This window comes from Mauremys reevesii, linkage group 27 (assembly GCF_016161935.1).
Source record: "Mauremys reevesii isolate NIE-2019 linkage group 27, ASM1616193v1, whole genome shotgun sequence".
NCBI lineage: Eukaryota > Metazoa > Chordata > Testudines > Geoemydidae > Mauremys > Mauremys reevesii.
The window spans coordinates 8,358,321-8,380,041 of NC_052649.1; the positions used below are offsets into that span (position 1 = coordinate 8,358,321).

The 21,721-nt window shown below is 61.1% G+C and overlaps 1 protein-coding gene across 5 annotated transcripts; it reads right to left on the reverse strand.

Annotated features, from left to right (window-relative positions):
• Positions 1-8,188: 8,188 nt before the first annotated feature.
• DHX58 (DExH-box helicase 58) lies at positions 8,189-20,727 on the reverse strand. Of its 5 annotated transcripts, none has more exons than XM_039517015.1 (13): positions 20,690-20,727; positions 19,730-19,916; positions 18,720-18,921; positions 17,828-18,018; positions 17,269-17,385; positions 16,879-17,005; positions 15,168-15,359; positions 14,416-14,672; positions 12,915-13,064; positions 12,216-12,377; positions 11,698-11,888; positions 11,073-11,169; positions 8,189-10,354 (listed from the first exon to the last, which is right to left on the reverse strand). In XM_039517015.1, exons 2-13 carry the CDS (start codon positions 19,895-19,897, stop codon positions 10,181-10,183), a joined length of 2,028 nt encoding a protein of 675 aa, XP_039372949.1. In that variant the 5' UTR covers positions 19,898-19,916; positions 20,690-20,727; the 3' UTR covers positions 8,189-10,180. The 5 variants fall into 5 exon arrangements, with proteins under 5 accessions (XP_039372949.1, XP_039372946.1, XP_039372947.1 ...); XM_039517012.1 differs by lacking the exon at positions 20,690-20,727 and adding an exon at positions 20,326-20,403; XM_039517013.1 differs by lacking the exon at positions 20,690-20,727 and adding an exon at positions 20,279-20,385.
• Positions 20,728-21,721: the final 994 nt, after the last annotated feature.

Sequence of the window (21,721 nt, forward strand, 5' to 3'; positions counted from 1 at the left end):
GGGTTAATGGCTTCCGCACAGATTAAGGACCTAAGCAGCTTTGGGATTTAGGAAGATCGTGCTAGTAACTTGAGGTAGGACGTCACCGCCAGCCAGGGGGGAAGTGAAAGGATCCGCAGCCTGCTTAGACGCAGGAGCTGGCATCAGCCAATTCGCTGCCCAGCTGGCTCTGCTACCTACATGAGGGAGAGTCCAGTGGGGCCAGGAGAAAGCTCCGCGCTAGCTCGCCTGCTGGAGGGAGGACTGAGGTGCAGGACTCGACTGGGGGTGGGTCTGTCTCGGGAGAGACGAGAGCCAGGTTTGCATTCTGGAGAAAGGCAAAGGAGCTTTCAGGTCCTTCCAGCAAGCGCCGGGGAGGGGCAGCGTGGCCTAGTGGTAGGCTTTAGGCGGTTAGCCAGCATTCCCCAATAGCCAGACGCTACGTTACTTGGTTGTTAAGTGCTCCATCCTCCTCGCCTTTGAGCCAGTGCCTCTCACTGCCCCACACAAGCGGCTGGGTTAAAGCCTTGAGCAGCAGTCTCCCCTGCTTCTCGGTCGCACAGCTGCAGTCGAGCCGCCATTCGAGATCATCTTATCGACAGTGCCACAGATGGGATCGATACAGGAATGAGCTGAATAGCTGATCAGAGCGGCTGCTCCGCGGGAGACGGGAATCGCTGCTCTGTACCACGCTCACGGTTTGGAGTCACCTGTCCTTGGCCTCTCTAGCTTTCATTGAGCAGCCCACCTGCGTGCGATGCTGTGAGCCCATCACCCCGTCCCTGCTTCCACTCCTACCTCTGTCTGCGTCAGCTCCCCCTCCATCTCCTCTCACTCTCCCCTTTGGGCCGTCATTCCCACTTCACCTAGAACCAGCTCCCTCTTCCCAGGCACCCAGCACCCTCCCCTCCTCGCCGCCTCCCTTCACCCACTGGCGTCGGACGCACCACCTTACTTGTCTCCACTGTGCTGGACTCCTTGGGGCAGGGACCTTGGGCTTTTCAAATGCCACGTATGCTCGTGATGCTCCGCAAGCCAATAGCACTCAGCAAGGCTAACCCAGCTCGTTCCATTTGCACGGGGCCAGTTCATGCATCGTCCCAAATATTTACTGTTCCCCTCCCAAAATGGACAAAGCAGAAAACCTGCCACGATTCCCCAGTCGGGGCATCTGAGCTAGATCAGGTGCCACCATCTGACCTGATGAGCAGCCACTCAAAATCCTCACCCCACAAGCCAGCTATTTCCAAAGGTACAACATCCCTCCCAAGCAGGGCATCTGCCCATCCCCTGAGCCGCCTTCCTCCCAGAGGGCAGGAGAAAGCTCCGTGTACTGTGCTAAGAACAAAGCTCTGGATAAGGCCCAGTGGTCTCTAGCAGCAAGTGCCCGGGAGGCCTGCTTTACAGACGTGGTGCTTAGACGCTGCCCCAGCCGGCATCAATCACAGCTGAATCCCTCCAATCACTGATAACCGCTCCCTTCCTACTGGGCTAATTAGCCGGGTTCCCCCCTGCCCGGCCCAGAGACGGAGGGGGACAGGGGGATGGCATGAGCCTCGTGTCCAGGCCTGGGCCAAGCCAGCTCGGGAAGACGTTTGATGGGCTTGGATCAGGTTCAGAGGATGAGCCTGGGGAAGGCGGCACTGTGGAAAGAGACAGATGTCACCTGTCTGCCTCCTAATGGGGTGAGAGGGTTTGAACTAGGCTTAGCAGCCACTTAAAACAGCAGAAGGCACTGGGGAGCGTTGGCAGCGAGAGGTGGCGGTGGGAGGAGGGGACATCGACGTACCCGAGAGCGAGGGATATTTGTACTCACTGCTCAGCACCTGCCTGGAGCCCCTCCCATCCCCCAGTATCTCACCTGGGCTGCACGTTACCAGAGCCGGGTGAGGGCGCTAAGGCACAGGATGAGTCTGACACAGGCATGAGGTGCCAGGACCCACGCCGGCCACAGCAACGAGCCAGATTTCACGCTCCGCGGCCAGTGGGGGGAAGGGCTGCACAGTCACAGATCGCAGTTTGGCATCCAACTCCCAACCACGACCCTGTGAGCGGGTGCCTGCTGCGGGTGCATCATGAAATCCTTCTGCCCCGCCCCGCGTGGCCCCTGACTGCAGAGCTCCGTGCCGGGAGGGGCCTGTGCCACGGGGAGGCCCTTGGAAACCGACCTGCTCCTGGCAAAAAGTCATCTCCTACTTCTGCGCCCAAATACCAGCTGCTCAGAGATCTCCAAAGCCAGCGGCTCGCACGGGCTGTTTGCGCTGCAGTGCTGTCACAGCTCAGGCACTGAACTCGCCACTGCAGGACGGGCTCTCTGCCGGGCCAGCCAGCCGAGGCTGCATTCACTGGGTTCCCAGGCTCCTCCTTAACCCACGCTCTACCACCCGGTCATCACCCGCGCCACTCAGCCTGGTGGGGGGCGCGAGGGGTCAAGGGCAAGAGCAATTCTCTATCCATGTACCTGATCATATGGGCTCTGTACCAGACGTTCTCACCTGCCCCCACTGTCAGCTCTGTTCCCATTGGGTCTGTCCCGGCCTCTCCCCAGGCCCCTGCTGAGCGCACAGGAGGCACGGACAGGACCTGCCACCAGCCAGATGCTGCAGGGGAACAAAGACAAGGGCATTAGCTGGGAGGTGGCCACGGCGCTCTCGCTCCATCTGCCAGGAGCTGCTGCAATAAGGAGGTTCTCTTTCCAGCGGGGGCGTAACTGGCTCACTTGTCTGCTCAGCCCTGGACCGCACTGGATATGGCCCCTGCACTGCCAGCCAGGGCAGCGGCTTTAGGGACCATCTTAACACTTAGCTCCTGTTTTAGCTTTCAGTCTCTGCAAGCGTTACAGAGAGATGGGCAGGGCAGGGCTGGGCTGCCCATTTTACAGATGGGCAAATTCCTTCCCAGGCCACATTCCCTACGGTCACACAGAGAGTCAGCAGCAGAACCAGGACTGGAACCCAGGAGTCCTGACTCCCAGGCGCACTCCCTGTTCACCAGGCCTCCCTGCAAACCAGAGCTTTGCCCCAGAGGCCAGTGGGTTTTACAACAGGACGTCCAAGCTGTGCCCTGGCTTTGTGTGTTCCTGGCAAGTCACTAGCCGCCGTTTATGGCCACGAGCTCATGACGCTGCTAGCCAAGAGGCCCCCACCCCCCAGTATTTGGGGTCCTGGGAGGCTGTCATGGCACAAGGCAGGGGCGGGGCTGTGTCTGAGAGAGCGAGACCTGCAGGCACAGGCAGCAGGATGGCAGCTGGGGAGGGGGAAGAGCTCCTTCTCCTCACCCTCCGGGTTGTGCTTTGGCTGCCCAGAAAGCAACCAGGGCAAACGTGTGCTCCACGGTGCCAGGAACAAAGAGCTCTCAGCCAGCCCTTCTCCCCCACAGAACTCAACGCGCTTTGAGGCCAGCAGCCCAGTGGCAGAGCCAGGAAATGGACCTCAGGGCTTCTGAGAGCCATTAGGCCACGCTGCCTCCGTCCACAAATGGGCCTTGCTCTATACCAGTGCCAGGAGAACGGCCACGTGGGCCACGTTCCTGAGCTCCACAGGGGCCACGGCCACAGAGCTCGAGACTCCACCGGCAGCGCTCGGGAGGTGGCAGGGCAGCCCGCTGGGTAGGAAGGGCAGAATGGGGAGACCCCCAGGGTGCAGGGGGCGAGGGGGGAACCCCGCCCTGGAGCGCATGGGGCGGGAACTAGAGCGTAAATCACTCACCAGCGGGAACAGGCTCCGGCCGAGCGACTCCCTGCAGCCTCTGTGGCTCCCCCAGCGCTCGGGGCAGGGCTCAAAGGGCCCCATGCTGCCCCCCAGCCCCGGGAGCAAGGCAGAGTCTAGAAATGCCCCCCCCCCCTCGGGGTGAGGCCAGGGCCCCAGGGGCTGTAACAGGGCTGGCGGGCAACTGGGGAAATCACAAGGGACTCTGGGAGCTGAGCCCCCAACATTCCCCCCCAAGTCAGCGTTTGCAAGGGGCCCAGCCGAAAGCCCCCCCCGAAACGCAGCTCTCACGGCTGTTCCCGACCCCCCGCCGACACGGGGCGGTCCCAGCCCCACAGGGCCGAGGCGTTTACCTCAGAGCTGCTTCTTTCGGCCCTGGAGGTCCCCGCTTGGTCCCGGCTCCCGGCACAGAGGCCAAGAGGGCCACTGCTTTGCCATCGGGCTCCACGCTCTGGGGTGTCCATGGCGAACTCCAAACCCTCCTGCCAGCCGGAGCTGGGGGCAGGCCCCAGGGCCCCCTGAGGGAGCCCGGGAGGGCAGCCGGGGACGGCGAGGAGGGGGGCGGCCTGGCCCAGGGCTGAGGGAAGCTGGAGCAGCCCCAGGAGGACGTTTACACAGCAGACACTGGATTAAGCGGGGCCTTGTCTGCTCCACCCCGGCCGAGCTGGGACCAGAGCCCCACAAGGCCGCTTCTGTTCATTCAGTTTGCCGCTTGCCTCAGAGCCGGTCTCAGGGCCCAGCGGTAACTGGCCTTTCCCTTCACAGCCCTACAAGGGACCGAGCCGCCCCCGCACACACAGCCCAGCTCACAGCCCTGGCCTGGGCTTCCCTCTAGTGACTCTGTTTGGAAACGCAGGGCCAGGCTGCCAGGGCCTGGCTACCCAAGGGGTTTGTGCACCAGGCCAACCTCCTGTGTAGATAGGCCAGACTGGCACCGGGCTCGTCTACACACGAACCTTAATCCAGTATAAAGTAGGGTGCGGACGTAAAGTGGATTAACTGTTCCTGGTTAATGCCACATGCGGACATTTTTGTTCGGGAATAAGAGTGCCTTATTCCAAATTAACTTAATCCACTATTCATTTAAGCCACTAATTCAGAACAAGGCACTTTTATTCCAGAATAAAACCATCCACATAGGGAGTTAATCGGGGTAATTAAGCCACTTTCCATTCACACCCTATCGTATTCCAAATTAATTTCCCTATGCAGACAAACAGTTATTTCAAATTAGCTTAATCCACTTCTGAAGTGGATTAATTTTTGGAATTACACTTTTATTGCAGCGTAAGAGCATTCACACAGGGAACAGTTAAACTGGAATAACTCCCCTTGTAGCCAAGCCCTTCGTTTTCAGGCCAACATAAAGCCTGTTTTACTCCCGTTAGTGCACCCACAGCAGGGGACTGCAGTGCACCCATGCAAAGATCCCCCCTAGAGCCAGGCCTGACGCGTCAGCCCTCCAGAGATCACTGCATCAGGACAGCACCTTCCCTCGCACAGCGGATTACAGACCTGAAGGAAGAGACAGAGCCTGCTCCGAGATCAGCCTGAGGCAGGCCAGGATGCCCAGGCACAGTCATTTCCAGCCAAACAACTTGGATTCCAGCAAGTCCCACAAAAAGCCCAGATGCCCCTGTTAAGCCGCTACCCCCCACAGCCTGCAGCACGTGAGCTTTAAACCCCCCACCGCTGCTGTGCCCTTAGAGCCAGGGGCTACGTTTCTCTAGCCAGACTCGCTCACTAATGAGGGTCTCTAGTACAAGCCCTGCTCATTTCGGAAGCTACCACACACACAGCCCCTGCTGCGGGTGCCAGTCTGGGGCGGGGCCTACCTGGAGGTAGCAGGGGTGGAGTCAGACATCCCTCCCCCCAGGACACACCTGAGCCTGAGGTTATAAAACAAGCTTACTTTATATAGACAGTACAATTGGCTGAGTGATGCCAGCATAGAGCCGTAGGAGTGGAAGGGACCTCGGGAGGTCATCTAGCCCAGTCCCCTCGAGCTGAAACACAAGTAGGAGAATGTGCAAGCTGAGGGTTAACGTTAAGCTGGGCTTGGCAATTGGCTTAAGCCTGGGAGTTAAAAGTTTGCCAGCATCAGAGTCAGGAGTAAGTGATCTGGGGTGACGAGGTGGAGCGCTAAGAGCTGTGGCATAAACAAGTGACCACAAAGCGTGAAATCTGAATGACATTTTTTGGGGGGGTGGGATGGAGTTAAGTAATGTACCTTGCTCTAAGTGCATTGACAATGTTAACGAATTGTCACCAATAGCTCTATCACTAATCAGAACACCAATTACGGTTACCTAGAAAGCCCCATATGGACAAGAGGTGGAGATTTAATTACAGATGGCCAGGGATGTTAATATGTAAACAAAGGGGCACAAAAACTGGTGTAGGGATATTTACCAGTGGGACATCAGCATGACAAAGGTGATTTACGGTGCCCTCCACTGCCTGTCTCTTGTCTCTGTTTTCATTGCTCCATGAAGTTGTGAGTCTGTCAACTCTGTGTCCATCTATTGCCCGGTGTTTATCGTTTGCATTGGCTTTTGATTAGCACTTTTGGGTCTCTGTGTGTCGCTAACCCACCTCAAACTCAGCCTGAATATGTTTTTTCCCAGGTAGCCATTCAAGTCCCGAACCTGTGGTTTGTGATCAGTTTGATTTTGCAAATTAAATCCATTCAGGGCGACACTGCGGGTGGGGCTGGCCCGCATGGGAGAGGCTGATGCACTGTGGAGGAGACGGCTTGCACAGCTGTGTGTTTAAAACAAACAGCTGGGCACGTGCCATGAGTTTGGTGGGGTCTCAGCTGAGTGCCCAGTGAAGAGGCAAACCAATCCCATTAACTAAGACAACTCTTCCCCGGTGCTGATGGCTGCTGCAGAGTCTCTCCTGGCTGGCTGGGCCATGGAGCAGGGGCACACGCCTTCCTCTAGCCCTCAGCTCCTTGGTGCAGCCACGCTCCCAGCAGCACAGGGCTCAGCTGTTCCAGCCAGAGCGGATTCACTGGCCACTTTGCTCAAGTGTTAAAAATGCAACATGGCGAATTAACTCAGATGCAGAAAAGCCCTAGCGCTGCTGCCGGGGGCTGTCCCGACACGCCAGGGGCACGTCTCCCTTCGCCCTAGCGCTGCCGCCGGGGGCTGTCCCGACACGCCAGGGGCACGTCTCCCTTCGCCCTAGCGCTGCCGCCGGGGGCTGTCCCGACACGCCAGGGGCACGTCTCCCTTCGCCCTAGCGCTGCCGCCGGGGGCTGTCCCGACACGCCAGGAGCACGTCTCCCTTTGCCCTAGCGCTGCTGCCGGAGGCTGTCCCGACACGCCAGGAGCACGTCTCCCGCCCTAGCGCTGCTGCGGGGCTGTCCCGACACGCCAGAGCACGTCTCGCCGCCTAGCGCTGCTGCGGGGCTGTCCCGACACGCCAGGGGCACGTCTCCCTTTGCCCTAGCGCTGCTGCCGGGGGCTGTCCCGACACGCCAGGAGCACGTCTCCCTTTGCCCTAGCGCTGCTGCCGGGGGCTGTCCCGACACGCCAGGGGCACGTCTCCCTTTGCCCTAGCGCTGCTGCCGGGGGCTGTCCCGACACGCCAGGGGCACGTCTCCCTTTGCCCTAGCGCTGCTGCCGGGGGCTGTCCCGACACGCCAGGGGCACGTCTCCCTTTGCCCTAGCGACACCAGACAACCTTGCTGAATATTTGCAGGCTGCCACTTTGGCTGGTTCTCAGATCTGCCTTGCTGCAGCTCCCACTTTAATCCTTTAATCTCCTGCCAGAGGGGTCTGAGCATCAGCTCTGAAATGCCCCCGGGGCAGGTTCAGATCCCAGCCAGGCAGCTTCCTCCCTGTCAGGTGGACAAACTGAGCTCAGGTGGGTTCTTCAGACCAGGTCTTAATCAGGCTGTTTGCTCTGCTCAGGGTTCATGGGCAGAGACTCATGGGCCGTGGCTGCTCCGTGCCCGTGGTGGGCTGTACGTGCCACTCACATGGAGGGTAGATCAGCTGTTCTGAGGGGCTGTGGACGCTGGAGCCATGTTTCGTGGGACATGAGCGCATTGAGCGGGCTGGTGGGGGGATATGTCAGATGGCTCATGGCCTTTCCTCGGGCCTCCAGCCTGTGCTCTTCCGTCTAAGAGAAACTCGGCAAATGGAGACATGGTCTGAGACCACGTGCCTCTGCTAAGCTGTCCTGCAGTGGCTCAGGAGCGTGAGTGGCAGCCTGTTAGGAAGCAGGGCACCAACCCCTGCCAGGCTGTGAGTGCCATGCCTGGATCTCACCTGTCAGTTATCGTGTGTGAACTCCTCAGGCACCGTAACGACCTCGCCACGGACTCGCAGGCAGGCCCCTGGGGCACTCTGATCAGGTGGGCCTGCCTTTGTGAGAGATGGTCCCTTACACCAAGCAATATTCGGGTTACTCCCAGTCCCAAAGGACTGTCCCTTACCCCAGGTTAAGTGCACCTCAGATCGCATCCCAAAGATGACACGCGCAGCCAATCCTATAGTGACCTGTCTAAAGATTTATTCTATAGCCAAGGAAATCCGAGTTACTCACACAGGTAAAGCAGGCAGCCACACACACACACACGAGGGCCAATCTTCAGTTTCAAAAGGTAACAGAAGCTTCTGTGCTACGCAAGCTCGGTCTGGTCCGCAGGGCTAAGCCAGGCTGAGCAGCTGGGCCGCTTTCGCTTACGCCCAGCGATCCCTGTCCCATGCAAAGCAGCATAAAGATCCAGTTCCTCCTTGTTAGGGGGGTTTATTCCCTTCCCCGCTTCTGCTTGGAGTTGACACTCAGCTGATGGGAGGAATTCACGGTCGAGACTCATCCTAATAGGGTGGGGAGCGTAAACCACCAAGTCTTTTGTCCACGTGAGTGTTCCGCTCGAGTCTGCCTGGTGTGGCTGGGCCTTCCTTGTGGGCTGGCGGTAACACCTGCTGGCAGGAACCAGCGTTTCACACGAATCGCACTCTCTGGTCCGGTCTTTACACAGTTACTGAGGCTGACAGCACAAACGCTGAGCGATTACCGTACAGTGTGGGACAGTCTGACTGCGATCAACGCACGTAGCAACTCACAGCGATTCAATACAGTCTAAACACGAAGCACATGCTGATAGTTCTACTACCTATTTCAACACCACTAACCCTCGGGGAGCCAGGCTGGTGCCCGCCGTGTATCTGTCAGTGTTCAGTGGAGGCCTGGGGACCGCGGCATGAGCTGGCACCTGGCCTGCCAGTGTCACAGCCTCAAACCCCCAGGTGGCAGCAGGCTGCTTGGAGATCAGCGTGGCCACTCCCGACCGCATTGCGTGGTGTCTAGGGACTCTGTGGGGCTTGTATTTCCTACGCAGCCAGAGCTGGGCTGGGGCTAGGCATCGGCAGACTGAGCAATTGCGCAGAGCCCTGAGAGGCTCGAGGGGGCCCCCTATTGGCTATATTATTATTATTATTTTCATGAGAACTTGCCTGTTTTCGTATTGGCTCCTCCGCTCTGGCTAAGCACGAGCCGCTGCACTGGCTCGCGGTTCGGGCAGCAGAGGGGCTGGCGGCAGTTCTGCAAACCGATCACACGCTGCTGCAATCGACATGCACTCGGCTTCGTGCAGCCGAGCAGGAAAAAAAAAAGTGGCTTCTGCGCATTGCGCAGAATCACTGCAAGCTGTGACTGAGATGGAGCGGGGGGTTTTCCCGGACAGGGGCAGGGTGGGAGAGATGTGTCCTGTCCTTCACAGAACCATAAAGAAATGTACCTGCAGACTCCCCCTAGAAGGGGCGCGGCATTATCCTTGTCTGACGGGTAGGGAAACTGAGGCACAGAGGCAGGACGAGACTTGTGTGAGATCAGCCAGTGAGTCAGCGGCAGAGCTGGGAACAGGGCCCAGGAGTCTTGCATCCCAGGGCAGAGATTTGGTCACAACACTCTGCTCCTTAGCAGTAAGTGCTGAGGGGCAGAGGGGGGTGGACGGGGGAGGGTGTTAGACGCCTGGGGAGGGCAGGAGGGGTTTTATGGTCAATCCTGGGCTGAACAGTCCAGATCTTGGCAGGGGGTCAGACAACATGACCCCCATGGTCCCTTCTAACCCTGTGGTTCTATGGTCCCTTGCCCTGTTTGGCTGGGACACTTCAGTCCCGTCACTAGACCATCTCCCAGTCTCCGGAGGAGGCAGCCCCCCTAGGTCCCAATCCTGCACCTGATCCTGTGTGGGCCCAGAGGGGCCCAGCAGAGCGGAGAGGGGCAGGAGCGCAGGGGGGCCCATCTCCAGGGCGTCCTTCCTCCTCCACTGGTCTATCGCTGCCCAGTGCCCGGGCGCCGCGGAGCGTATGGAGGAAAGACAGAGCCACACCTGGGCAAAGCAGGGTTAAAATGCTTCCACTGTGCCCAGTGCTGATCTCTGGGAGGGGCGCTCCCGCCTATATGCCCAGGGCTGGGCTCCCTATTGCCACGGGAGGGTGCTTGGGGCTCGGCTGGTCTCCTGAGCTCACCAGCCGCTACTCGCCCAGGTTCCTGCTGCAATACTCCGTGTAGTCAAACTCCTCGACGGTGAAAGTCACCCGGCTCCATTGCTTGGGCTGTTTGTTCCCATCCGGCGTCGCCACCACGAAGTTTTTGATGGAGAGGATGGGCAGTGTCACGCTGCGGTAGATCATCTCCATGCCCCAGGCCTGCATGGACAGACGGGGGACACATCACCGGACGGACAGTCAGGACCCACCGCAAATCGCCAGGAGCAAACAGCCGCACGTCTGGGCGACAGGGCTTAGAATCTGATCCCAGAGCTGAACTGTACAATCAGCTCCTACTTCTATCCAGGGGGGTGTATGTACCTTAACCCCACCCACCCAGTCACACACAGACCAACACGTGCTCACAGACATTCACTCCCACATACACCCAAGCGCCAATGGCTGGAAGTTTCATGCAGAAAAACTCGCACTGGAAATATGTCGCCCATTCTGAAATGTGGATAATTAGCCATCGGAACAGACCCAACTATTGCCAATTCCCGGGATTTAATATTTGATGCTTTCCTTAAAGCCCCAGCTCTTGGAGTCATGTGATATGGGGGGGGGGCAATCTCAGCTTCCCCTTAAAACAGAAAGGAAGTTTCTAGCCCTCATGGCTGTGCAGAAAAGCTGGGGAGAGGGGAGCTGTGACCCCTAAAGGCTCAGAAACCCCCTTTTAAAAACCTCATGGCTTTGAACGTTTGGGGCTGGCAGCCTGGGATCCCCAAGGGATGTGTGGATTCTCCGTCACTTGGGCTCTGTCCATGCAGACTGGATGCATTTCCAATTCGACCCCAGTGCCCAGCAGGGGAGAGTCACCTGTGAAAGCAGCTAACACCGTCCCCAGCCCCAGCGGGTGTCTCAGCCGCGTACCCACCTGGCCGCAGCTCGCACAGCTGATGCTGCCCCCGGGCTTCCAGTCCTTGAAGTTGCGGGGAATCTCCACGTTGTTGGACGTGGCGTTGTAGTAAATCCTGCGGGAAATGCACCAAGAGCCATTGCCATAAGGAGCTACGCAGAGGGTGCTTGTGAGCCAAGAGTGCAGGGTTCACAAGTGGAGCCAGCATGCAGCCACCTGGGGAGGGGAGCTCCCCGCCCACCGCCCCGGAGAGGGACAATCCGAGCCCCAAGCACGGCCAAGCTGCTCCCTGGACCTGTCCCTGGAGCAGATGGGAAGGACCCCGGCCTGATGGGGCCGACTGACGGGTCTCTCCAGGATCTTGCTGGGAGAGGCTGCGAAGCTGAGCCCGCAGGGAGTCCCAGGGCTGAGTGAGGGGCCAGCGGGGCTGCCAGGCCGGGGGCCTCAGCGCGGAGCGAGAGAGAGGCTGAGGGCAGGGGCTCGGGGAACGTCTATTGCAGCATTAAACAGGCCTGTGCTAGCGACTGTCCCCAGTGCGGGCTGGAGGCTGCTGCCCAGCTCTGCACAGCGAACGGCCGGGTGCCCCGGGGGACATGGGCAGGGCTCCCCTCCCCGGTCCCCATCCCCCCAGTCCCGCCCTCACTTGAAGTCCGGGTTGACGTTGACGTGGTGCATCTTCTCCACGGTGCGCAGGTCGCTGCCGTGGCACACGGCCATGTTGCAGTTTATGCAGTGGAGGCGGACGGCGTCCGGGTCGTGCAGCTGCCGCTTCTGGTTGCCTTCAGCCTTCTTCACCTTCCGGCTAATGACGGCGCCTCGCTGCAGGTCTGTGATCTGGGGGAGAGGAGGGGAGGGGCAGCTCAGCGGAGGTGCGACAGGAACACAACCGCGAACGAGACACCCACAGACACGCAGCAAGAGGCACCACCAGCCCCCTCAGCTCCGCTCCGTCCCCTCCCCATCGCTGCCTCCACCTCCGGCCTGGGAGCTGCTGCCATCCACCACCCCATGGGGCGGGCACTTGGGGCCTTAGCACAAACCAGAGGCTGTCGGAGCAGCGTGGCTGGGGTGGAGAACGGGGCCTGAGGCCCCAGCCGGCCCAGTGCACGGGGAACCCCGCTCTGCGCCAGGAGCTGCTGTGCCCGAGTGCCGGCCCCTCACCGTGTCCCGGTACTCCTTCTCCGGCATGGCCTGCACCTCTTCGATGACTCTCTGCGTGAGCTCCTCCAGGCTCTCGTTCAGCCGCTCCCGCGACACCTCCTTGCTGTTGGCTTTGGCGAGGACGGAGTACAGGCTGTTCTCGGCGCGGGCGCGGCCCCTGGCCTGTGCAAACGGGGACGCGCACTCAGGTCACGCCTGGGCTCCGCTCAGGACGGAGCCCCGGGGAAAGCGCCGGCAGTGCCCCGCCCCGCACCCCGCCCAGGAGTGGGGGGATGGGAGGTCTGCACGCCCCCCAGCGAGGGGGTTGGGTGAACGCTCAGCCCACTAGGTGCGGGGCGGCTTCGCCATCCCCTGGTGCTGCTGGCAGATGGCCTCATGGGTGCAGCCCCCCCCTCCCCCGAGCGTGCCTTGACCCTGGCCTGCAGGGAGCCCCCCCAGAGAGGAGTCGGGGGTCTGGTCTCCGTGCCCCATGTGGTCCTGGCCTCGGCACACAGCTGAGCACCGCATGAGCCCCAGCGAGCGGGACCTGGCAGCAAGCGGCGCTCGGCAGGACTCCAGGGAGCCGGGGGCCGGGTGTGTGTCAGACAGACCCAGCCGGGTGGGCCTGGGACAGCCTAGTGCTCAGTCCCTCGGAGCCAGGAGGGAGGGATCCGGGGAACAAGGGAAGGGCCTGGCCAGGCCCGGGGAGCAGCCGGCTACCTGCACCATGGCGATCTCGTTGGTCATCAGTCCGTAGCGAACCACGATGTTGCATTCGGGGATGTCCAGGCCCTCCTCGGCCACGCTGGTGGAGAAGAGCAGGTTGAGGTCTCCCTTGCGGAACAACTTGATGACGTCTTGCTGCTCGTTCTGGGAAGAGAGAAGGGACGGAGCCGTCGTTTCCGCCCGCCGCAGGCCTGGCCCCGGGATCCCAGGCCGGCCCCTAAGCAATCGCCCAGCCGCCGGGCTGCAGGACAGCAGGGAGCCTTGGAAAGATGGGACCTGGGACACAGTCTGGAGCTGCCGCTCCGCATGGGGACCCCCGGCCACGACAGGGCGAGAATCACCCGGATTAAAGCTACTGACTCGTCCCTTCCCCCCAAGTGTGAGGGGACAGGTCCCCCACGCGTCCTTCTGCTCACCCAGTGGGGTGGGGTGGGGCAGGGCCTGGTGGTTAGAACAGAGGAGGGGGCGGGAGTCAGGACTCCTGGGTTCTTTTCCCCACTCGTGGAGGGGAGGGGACTCCAGAGCTCTCTTCCCCCAGCTGCGAGAGGAGACTGGGTTCTAGTGGGGTAGAGCTTGGGGGTCAGGACGCCTGGGTTCTCTTCCCAGCTCTGTCACCAGCCTGGGGAGCACGGCACTTCCTTCTTCGTGCCTCAGTTTCTCGCTCTTTCCCATGGCCTCTCTCAAGGGGGGGGGAGTGTGCAAAGCACCTGAAGCTCGTGGGCTGAGAAGAGCCGTACAGGGTGTGACGAACTGGGACTGTTCTTAATGTTTTCTCTGAATGCTGTGTTGGTGCCTCAGTTTCCCCTATGCAGTTCTTAAGTATCTAGGTGGTGGAATAAGGGGATGTGATTGTTGCAGAGCAAAGGGCCAGTGCACATAAATGCCTGGCACTGTCTCCTGGCAACTGATGGCCTGGGCCCCTCCCCTGCAAAGGTGCCAACTGAAGGTGTGGGAGACAAATGTCAGGTGACCTCCGGGCCGGGGAAAGGAGCTGAGCAGAGAGGAGGGGCTGGAGGGGGTTTCAGTCTGGAGCTGGCTGAGGACATGGAGTGAGGGCAGACGTGGGGGTCTGGCTCACTGCCCCCCAGAATAGACCCGGCCGAGGGGTCCGGTTCGCAGTACCTACAAGCTCTGTGTTAGCCCGTGTTCCTGTCAGCTAATAAACCTCTGTGTTACTGGCTGGCTGAGAGTCACGTCTGACTGCGCAGTGGGGGGGCAGGACCCTGTGGCTTCCCCAGGACCCCGCCTGGGGGGACTCGCTGTGGGAAGCGCACGGAGGGGCAGAGGATGCTGAATGCTCCAAGGAGAGACCCAGGAGGTGAAGCCGTGGGAGCTCCTTGCCCTGCAGACAGGCTGCTCCGAGGGAGAGGAGGCTCCCCAGAGTCCTGACTGGCTTTGTGGGGAGCAGCTCCAGAGCAGCGCCCGGGGACTCCGTGACACGGGGCACAGCTGCCTTCAGCACCGTCTGCCCCCTCCCTCGCACCCACCCACCCACCTGGGTCATGTGCTTGGTCTGGTTGCTGTAGCCGGCTCCGGTCAGGACAGCTGCCTTAATGCCCAGTCTCGCCAGCCTGGCGTTCTCCTGGATCCACTTGTGCAGGGCGTGGGCGCTCTGGCGCGTCTTGGTGAAGATGATGCCGCGGGAGTGGCCCAGGGTCTGGAACTGCTCCTGGAGGATCTCCTCCAGCTTGCTGAGCTTGGGGTTCTCGTAGCGCGGGTCGCTGGCCAGAGCCAGCAGGGCTGCCTTGATCTCTGCAACGGAGCGGAGCGTGCAGGCAGGTGAGAGCTGCAGCTCTGAGCCCGCGAGCCCCAGGGCTGATTTACAGCACACGCACCCTGGCCCAGGATTCAAACCCAGGGCCTGCCGCGCTAAGAACACAGACTTCTACTGCTGAAGTGAAAGGAGCGACTCTATTAGCTGCAGCTGTAGGCTCTTATCCGCTCCCGGGGACCAGGCCCCGCCCCGTGGGTTACATTAAACCTAACGTTTCTCAAGGGGCTCGTCACACGTAATGTACAGCTGGCAGCGAGTCCTCCCGGAGAGAGGTCCCATGTGCCCAGCACTGCGAGGGGCAGCGTGGCCTAGTGGTTAGGGCACTGGCCTGGGAGTCAAGACACACGGGTGGCAGGTACCTGGGGAGGGTTCTCCGGCCTGCCCTAGATGAGCACATTAGGCCTTGCTGACCCCTCCCCTCGCTTTGTTATGGGCTCCCACCCCCAACACCAGATCCTGAATCCAGCCCTTACCCTCGAAGGTGCTGACGAGGAAGCGCTCCGTGGGGTCCTGCAGAAGCTTGGTGGCCTTTTCCAGCTGGTAGAACTCGTCCAGGGCATTGAAGGCATCGATCATGCGCACCGTGTCATTGATCAGCAGCGCGTCGTTGTACTTCCGCAGGTGCATGGCGCACGTGCGCTTCTTACGGCAGAACGACTGGGCTCCTGGAACAAAACCACCGTAGCAACGGCTAAGAGCCAATCCCCTGGCCCGGCGCCTTGGGCAGTCACTGAGAGCAGGGCCAGTGTGAGGATCGGGCTCAGGACTCCTAGGTTCTATCCCGGCTTCCGGAGAGGTGTAGCTAGTGTTAGAGCAGGGGAGGCTGGGAGCCAGGACGCCTGGGTTCTATCCCGGCTCCGGGAGGGGTGTAGCTAGTGTTAGAGCAGGGGGTCTGGGAGCCAGGACGCCTGGGTTCTATTCCCAGCTTCTGGAGAGGTGTAGCTAGTGTTAGAGCAGGGGGTCTGGGAGCCAGGACGCCTGGGTTCTATCCCGGCTCCGGGAGGGATGTAGCTAGTGTTAGAGCAGGGGAGACTGGGAGCCAGGACGCCTGGGTTCTATCCCGGCTCCGGGAGGGGTGTAGCTAGTGTTAGAGCAGGGGAGACTGGGAGCCAGGACGCCTGGTTCTATCCCAGCTCCGGGAGGGGTGTAGCTAGTGTTAGAGCAGGGGGTCTGGGAGCCAGGACGCCTGGGTTCTATTCCCGGCTTCCGGAGAGGTGTAGCTAGTATTAGAGCAGGGGAGACTGGGAGCCAGGATGCCTGGGTTCTATCCCGGCTCCGGGAGGGATGTAGCTAGTGTTAGAGCAGGGGGTCTGGGAGCCAGGACGCCTGGGTTCTATCCCGGCTCCGGGAGGGGTGTAGCTAGTGTTAGAGCAGGGGGGAGGGGGCTGGGAGCCAGGATGCCTGGGTTCTATTCCCGGCTCCGGGAGGGATGTAGCTAGTGTTAGAGCAGGGGGTCTGGGAGCCAGGACACCTGGGTTCTATTCCAGCTCTGGGAAGAAGGCATGTGTCAAAGGCCCATTACACAGTGAGGAGGAAAAGGCAATAACAGAAAATGCCACAATGGTTCAGTCCCCCGCAGCAGCCAGGGTGCGGGATCAGAGGCCTCAGCCTATCCCATGGGAGGAGCGGGGTAATTCCTTCCCCGGGTCGCTTTGTGCCTTGGCGCATGAGGCTGCACAATCCTTAGGATCAGGTTCGTGGCTTGGGTCCCTGCAGGCACCGTTCTGCACAAAAACTCTCCAGGGCATTAGCTTCCCTCCCACCCTGCAGCAGGGAGTCCCACAGCTACGGGACATGCTGCAGGCAGCATTCTGCCCTCTCGCAAGCCCTGCCATTGGGATCTGCGTGGGTGCCCGTTCTGGAGCTCAGGTGGCTTATCTAGGCCATTCGTGTGTAGATATAGTAACGCCTGGAGGGATCCCCTTGTGCTGGGCATCGCACGGACACGTTAGAAGAGACCAGCCCTGCCCCCAAGAGCGCTCAGTCGGAAGAGGCAACGCAAAGGGAGCATCGTTATCGCCATTTTACAGGTGGGGAAACTGAGGCACAGCACAATGAACTGATTTGCCCAATGCCAGGCGGAGCTGGGAACTGAATCCAGAGATCCTGAGCCACAAGCTCAGCCTTCCTCCCGCCCATTAGCTCTCGATTTCTATGGCTCCTCCCAACCCGTTAACCCCTCACCTTCCTTCCCCAGCTCGACAACGCGCTGCTCGTAGCTCTGCGTGCCGAAGTCCTGCGGCAGGGCACGAACGTCCAGGTACTGGTGGATGTGGGCCATGGTCTCCTTCAGCTTCCTGCCCAAGGGATCCTGGGGAGCAGAGCGTGGCGGGGGAGCTCAGAGGGGAAGGCTGCTGCCCGTGGCATGCCCTGAGGGCACAGTGCAAGCCGGGTCGCAGGCGGGGAGCACCGGGGACCCAGCTGATTACGGGATGGGCGCGGCCACCCCTCCCAGACCCTGACCTTAGCAGGGCTGACTGAGGGGTTTAAACCCCTCACTGGTCTCCCCTGCAGTGGGGTCTCTCCCTTCTCCCCTGGGGTCCGTGCCCATGTGCAGCCCCGAGAGCCCTTTACCTGCGGCCTCTCGTAGGACACGTCGTACTGCTTCCTGGGCCGAGGGACCTGAGCCTCCAGGTGGACCCGGTGCTTCTGGGACGACATGATTTTGGCGGTGTCCAGGTTGGCGCAGATCTAAAAGGGTTAAACACCCCCCCGCCCCCGAGAGCCGTATGAGCCACATGCCATGGACGCACTGAGCTGGGAAGCTCCCAGTCAGTGGAGGTGGGGGGGTACCATCAGCATAGGCATATCTGGCACCAGCGGCCACTCACCCCCCCACGCCCTAGGGACGTCCCCCGACAGACACCAGAGGGAACAACACTGCAGCTCCGTGACCCATGTGGCTGCCATGGCTAGAATCTCAGATCCCTGGTGACCAGAAGCCAAGGAGATGGGCTCCCTTGGCGGACAGTTTGCGCAGCCCCAATTCCTGCTCCAAGGGCCTTTCCCAGCAGCCAAAAGACAAGCCTGGTGCAATCTCGGGGGGGTCCCGCAGTTCCTGGGCCACCGGGGTGGCCGCCAGCCACGTCCCCCACTTAGCTGGGATGGGAGGCGTGAGGAACACTCCACTCACCTGCAGGATGTGCTGCCTGGCCCCCTGGATGCTGGTGGCCCCCCCGGTGCCGGGCGAGGCAGTGAGGCCCAGGATCTGCGGCAGCTTCCGCTGGCCTCTCAGCTTGCGCTCCAGGTAATCCTCCATGATCTGGTTGTAGACGCCGTCCTTGTGGGTGTGGTGGCATTCGTCAATCACCAGCAGGGAGAAATCTGCCCAGAGAGATGGGACTGAACCAAGCTGCGGGCCCCGGAGTGAGGCTGATGTGGGGGGGGGAGACTTTGGAAGGAGGGGACGTGACTAGGGTGCTAGCTGGGGCCCCGGGGTCAGTTTCCAGCTTTGCCACAGACTCCCTGGGGTGCCTTGGGCACATCACAGCCTCTGTGGGCTGCCATCCTCGGCTGCCAAATGGAGATAACAGGACTGGGAGAATATCGAGGCTCAGGTGCTTCGGCGAGGGGACCATGTGGGCAGGTGGACAGAGCGGGGGTCTGCTCTGCGAGGTGACCAGCAACTGCCGAGGTCTGGGGGAATGACACTGTCTCTTCTGCCTCCCACGGACTCCAGATCAAATGTGTGGAGTTTACAAAACACCGGCACTAGCCCTTCTGCCTCTCCATCTCCAAGGCAAGGCAGCCGCCCTGCTGCCCCCACTGTATCAACAGGGAATGAATCGGCCACCCAGGGCTCCTCTGTCCAGGGACCAGCCCTTTTCCCTCACTCCCACCATCTCCAGCCCCCAGGAGCTGAGAGTCAAGCTGGGTTTTCTCGCTGGCCTGTGCACGGTCAGCAGTAACGAAAGGCCAGCTCCTCAGCTGGTGTCAATTGGAATTGACATGGGCACACGGGCTGGGGATCCGGCCCCGAGATCCCAGTCCCACGTGGGCTGGCTCCCATCTCGCCGGGCTCCTACCCGTCAGCTCCACGTGCATGTCCTCGTCCTGGCTGGTCAGAGCGTTCTGCAGGATCTTCGCCGTGCAGATCACCACGTCGCTCAGCTTCACCTCCTCGGAGAAGAAGAATTTCCGGTCACTGTCGCTGCTGATGGGCGTGACCCGGAAGCGATCCTGCAGCACGTGGAATTCCTGCGTGTAGTGCTGCTCCACCAGGTGCACCTGGCAACCCAACACATAGGAGACGCCCTGTGAGGCTTGTGTGCTGAACAGCAGCCGCCCAGAACCTCCCCCGAGCTACGGGTGGGGCGGAGAGCAGAGCCTAGGGAGAGCCCTGGCTGCTCAGCTGAGCAACCTCCCATGGACAACAGAGGCAAAGCAGCGCAGCCCCCTGCCCAACCCGAGCTAGCCACACCCTGCCTGGCTAGGGGGCTCGAGCGTAGAGCAGGCTTTCAGGAACCCTCCCTCCTTCGCATGGGTCATCGGCAGGTTTTGAACCCAGGACCTTCAGCACAGCCCTCTCTATCTCTGGAGCTAACAGGGTAATGCCCTTAGCTAGCAGCAGTAGTAGGCTGTTATCCTCACGTGGACCAGCTATGCAGAGAGCACAGCACACTTTGCTGGGGTGCCATGGGGGAGGATGGGCGGCCACAAGGCCTGGCAGCTGGGACTGAGCCCGCTCTCAGCTCTCTGGGCAGAGGAGGAGGTGGGCATGTTTTACCCACTTGCCTTCCCCCCCACGTGAACACAGCTCCCCCACCTGGCACCAAGTCCACCCCCTTGAGACCGGGAGGCCAGCCTGACGCGGGTGATTAGCCCCAATGCCCGCTGCCCCCGCGGCCCACACAGCTCCTCCGTAGCACGTCTGTTTGCAAAGACCTGGGGTGGGGGCGGCTCCTCGCTCTGGCTGGTTCTGTCTCCGGCTGCAGCCCCAGCACGTCCCGCCTCCCCCTCATGTCTGGCCAGGGACAGGCCAAGGGGCTGGGAGAATCAGCCCCCTCCCACCCCAGCAGTGCAACGCCGGTCTCACCCTGTTCACCAGCACGGCCACCTTGGCCCGGTCCCGGGTCTCCAGGTGCCTCTTGCACACGTAGGCAGCTGCCCGGGTCTTCCCTGCACCCGTGGGCAGCCAGATGATGATGTTCTTGCCCTCCAGGGCGGGCAGGATCACTTCCCACTGGTAGTCACGCAGCTCCATGCGGGCTGGCGCTGGGCACCTGCAGGAAGCACAGAGCCAGTGTGAAGGGGGCAAAGCTGGTGACTAGCCCCCTGCCCTGCCCTCCAACCCCTCCCCACCCCCTGCCCAGCCCCCAATCCATCATCCCCCACCCCCACCCCGCCTGGCAGCAGGCAGAGACCGGTCAGGTCAGACAGGAGCCTGGGCCACTGAGTCACCCACCGCTGCCCCCAGCCCCGCACCGTGGACCCGCAGGGTGAGAAGGTACCGCGAGGGCAGCTCGTCTGACCCCCAGCGCCCGTGAGCCTGGGCAGGATGCCGGTGCCAGCCAGCGGCCCCGGGGCACCCCCAGGCGGAGGGTGAGGGCAGGGTGGGTGGCAGGAGCAGGCGGGCACTTCTTACCCAGCCGCCTCCCTCCCTGCCCAGAATCACCCCGCTTGCAAACAGACCCAGGCGAGTTGCCTGCTCCGCACTGGCCTGGCAGCTGCTGCCTCTGCCAGGGGCTCTGCCCGCCCCACCAGACACCCTCAGAGCCTGAAAGCGAAACCTTCCCGGGGGCCCCAGCGAGGGGGGTCTCAGCAGCTCCGCTCCCTGGAGCCTGGCGCCTGCCTGGCGCCAGCTCCGGGCCAGGGGTGCTGGAACTTGGGGCGCTGGGAGGGGCTGCAGCACCCCCCCCCCCCCGGCTTGAAGTGGTTTCCATTATATCCAGGGTTTACAGTTTGGTTCAATGGCTCTCAGCTCCCCTCCCCTCACATACACGTTATTCCAGCCCCCCCCCCCGCGCAGGGCACGTTTAACCCGAATGACACTGACCTGGCTCCACGAACCGTCACAAACCCAGCGCAGGGCTCGGCTACACCACAGTGAATCCGCCGGCCGGCCGGCCGCTGCGCCAGCTGGAGTCCCCCTCGGGGATCCCCCAGCCGAGCTGTCACAGGCAGAAATCGAAACTGAACCCAGCACTAGACACAGCGCCCGGCTCCTGGGGAGGGCAGCGCCCCCCGGGTCAGCCCCAGGCAGGGCCTGCCCCAGCCAGCCCCGGGAGCAGAACCTCCAGCAAGTCCTCGGGCGCCCGGCGTTAAAACAGCCAAGTGAATGTTGGGCTAGTGAGGAAATGGAGCGAGGATAAGACAGAAAATATTGTGTAAATCCAGGGTTCACCCGCACGTCGGCTAGTGGGTGCAGACGGGGTCGCCCCAGCTCAAAAAACCCTCGATTGGGACTGGAAAAGGTTCAGAGAAGGGCAACAAAAATAATTAAGAGCGTGGGACAGCTGCCGCCTGAGGGGAGGTTAATGAGACCGGGACTGTCCAGCTTGGGAGAGAGACGCCAGAGGGGGGAGATGAGGGGCTCTGTAAAATCCTGCCTGGTGCGGAGACGGTTGATAGGGAAGCGTCATTTACTCCTCAGAATACAGGGCTCACCCAATGAAATGAACAGGCAGCAGGTTTAAAACAAACCCAAGGACGTATTTCTTCGCGTAACACAGTCAGCTGGGGAACTCCTCGCCAGGGGGTGCTGTGAACGCCAAGACTATAGACTGGGTTCAAAAAGGAACTAGAGACGTTCCCGGAGGACAGGTCCGTCAATGGCTATTAGCCAGGCTGGGCAGGGATGGGGTCCCTGGCCCGTTTGTCAGAGGGTGGTGATGGATGGCACGAGAGAGATCACTTGATCATTGCCTGTTAGGTTCACTCCCTCTGGGGCACCTGGCTGACAGGACACTGGGCTGGATGGACCCTGGGTGTGACCCAGAACGTCCCTGAATCGTAAGGAAACAAACAGGGGCAGTTTGGCTCCAGCCTCCCCATTTCCCAGCCAGCCCCGTACACCAGGCAGCTGTCC

Excerpts from the sequence above, each read along its gene's own strand:
- DHX58 (XM_039517015.1), bottom strand. The coding sequence starts at position 19,897 with ATGGAGCTGCGTGACTACCAGTGGGAAGTGATCCTGCCCGCCCTGGAG. Across the intron at positions 17,386-17,827 it reads CCAGGCAGCACATCCTGCAG|ATCTGCGCCAACCTGGACAC; the intron begins GTGAGTGGAGTG and ends TAACCCTTTTAG. Across the intron at positions 12,378-12,914 it reads ACGAGATCGCCATGGTGCAG|GCCAGGGGCCGCGCCCGCGC; the intron begins GTAGCCGGCTGC and ends CCGTTTGCACAG.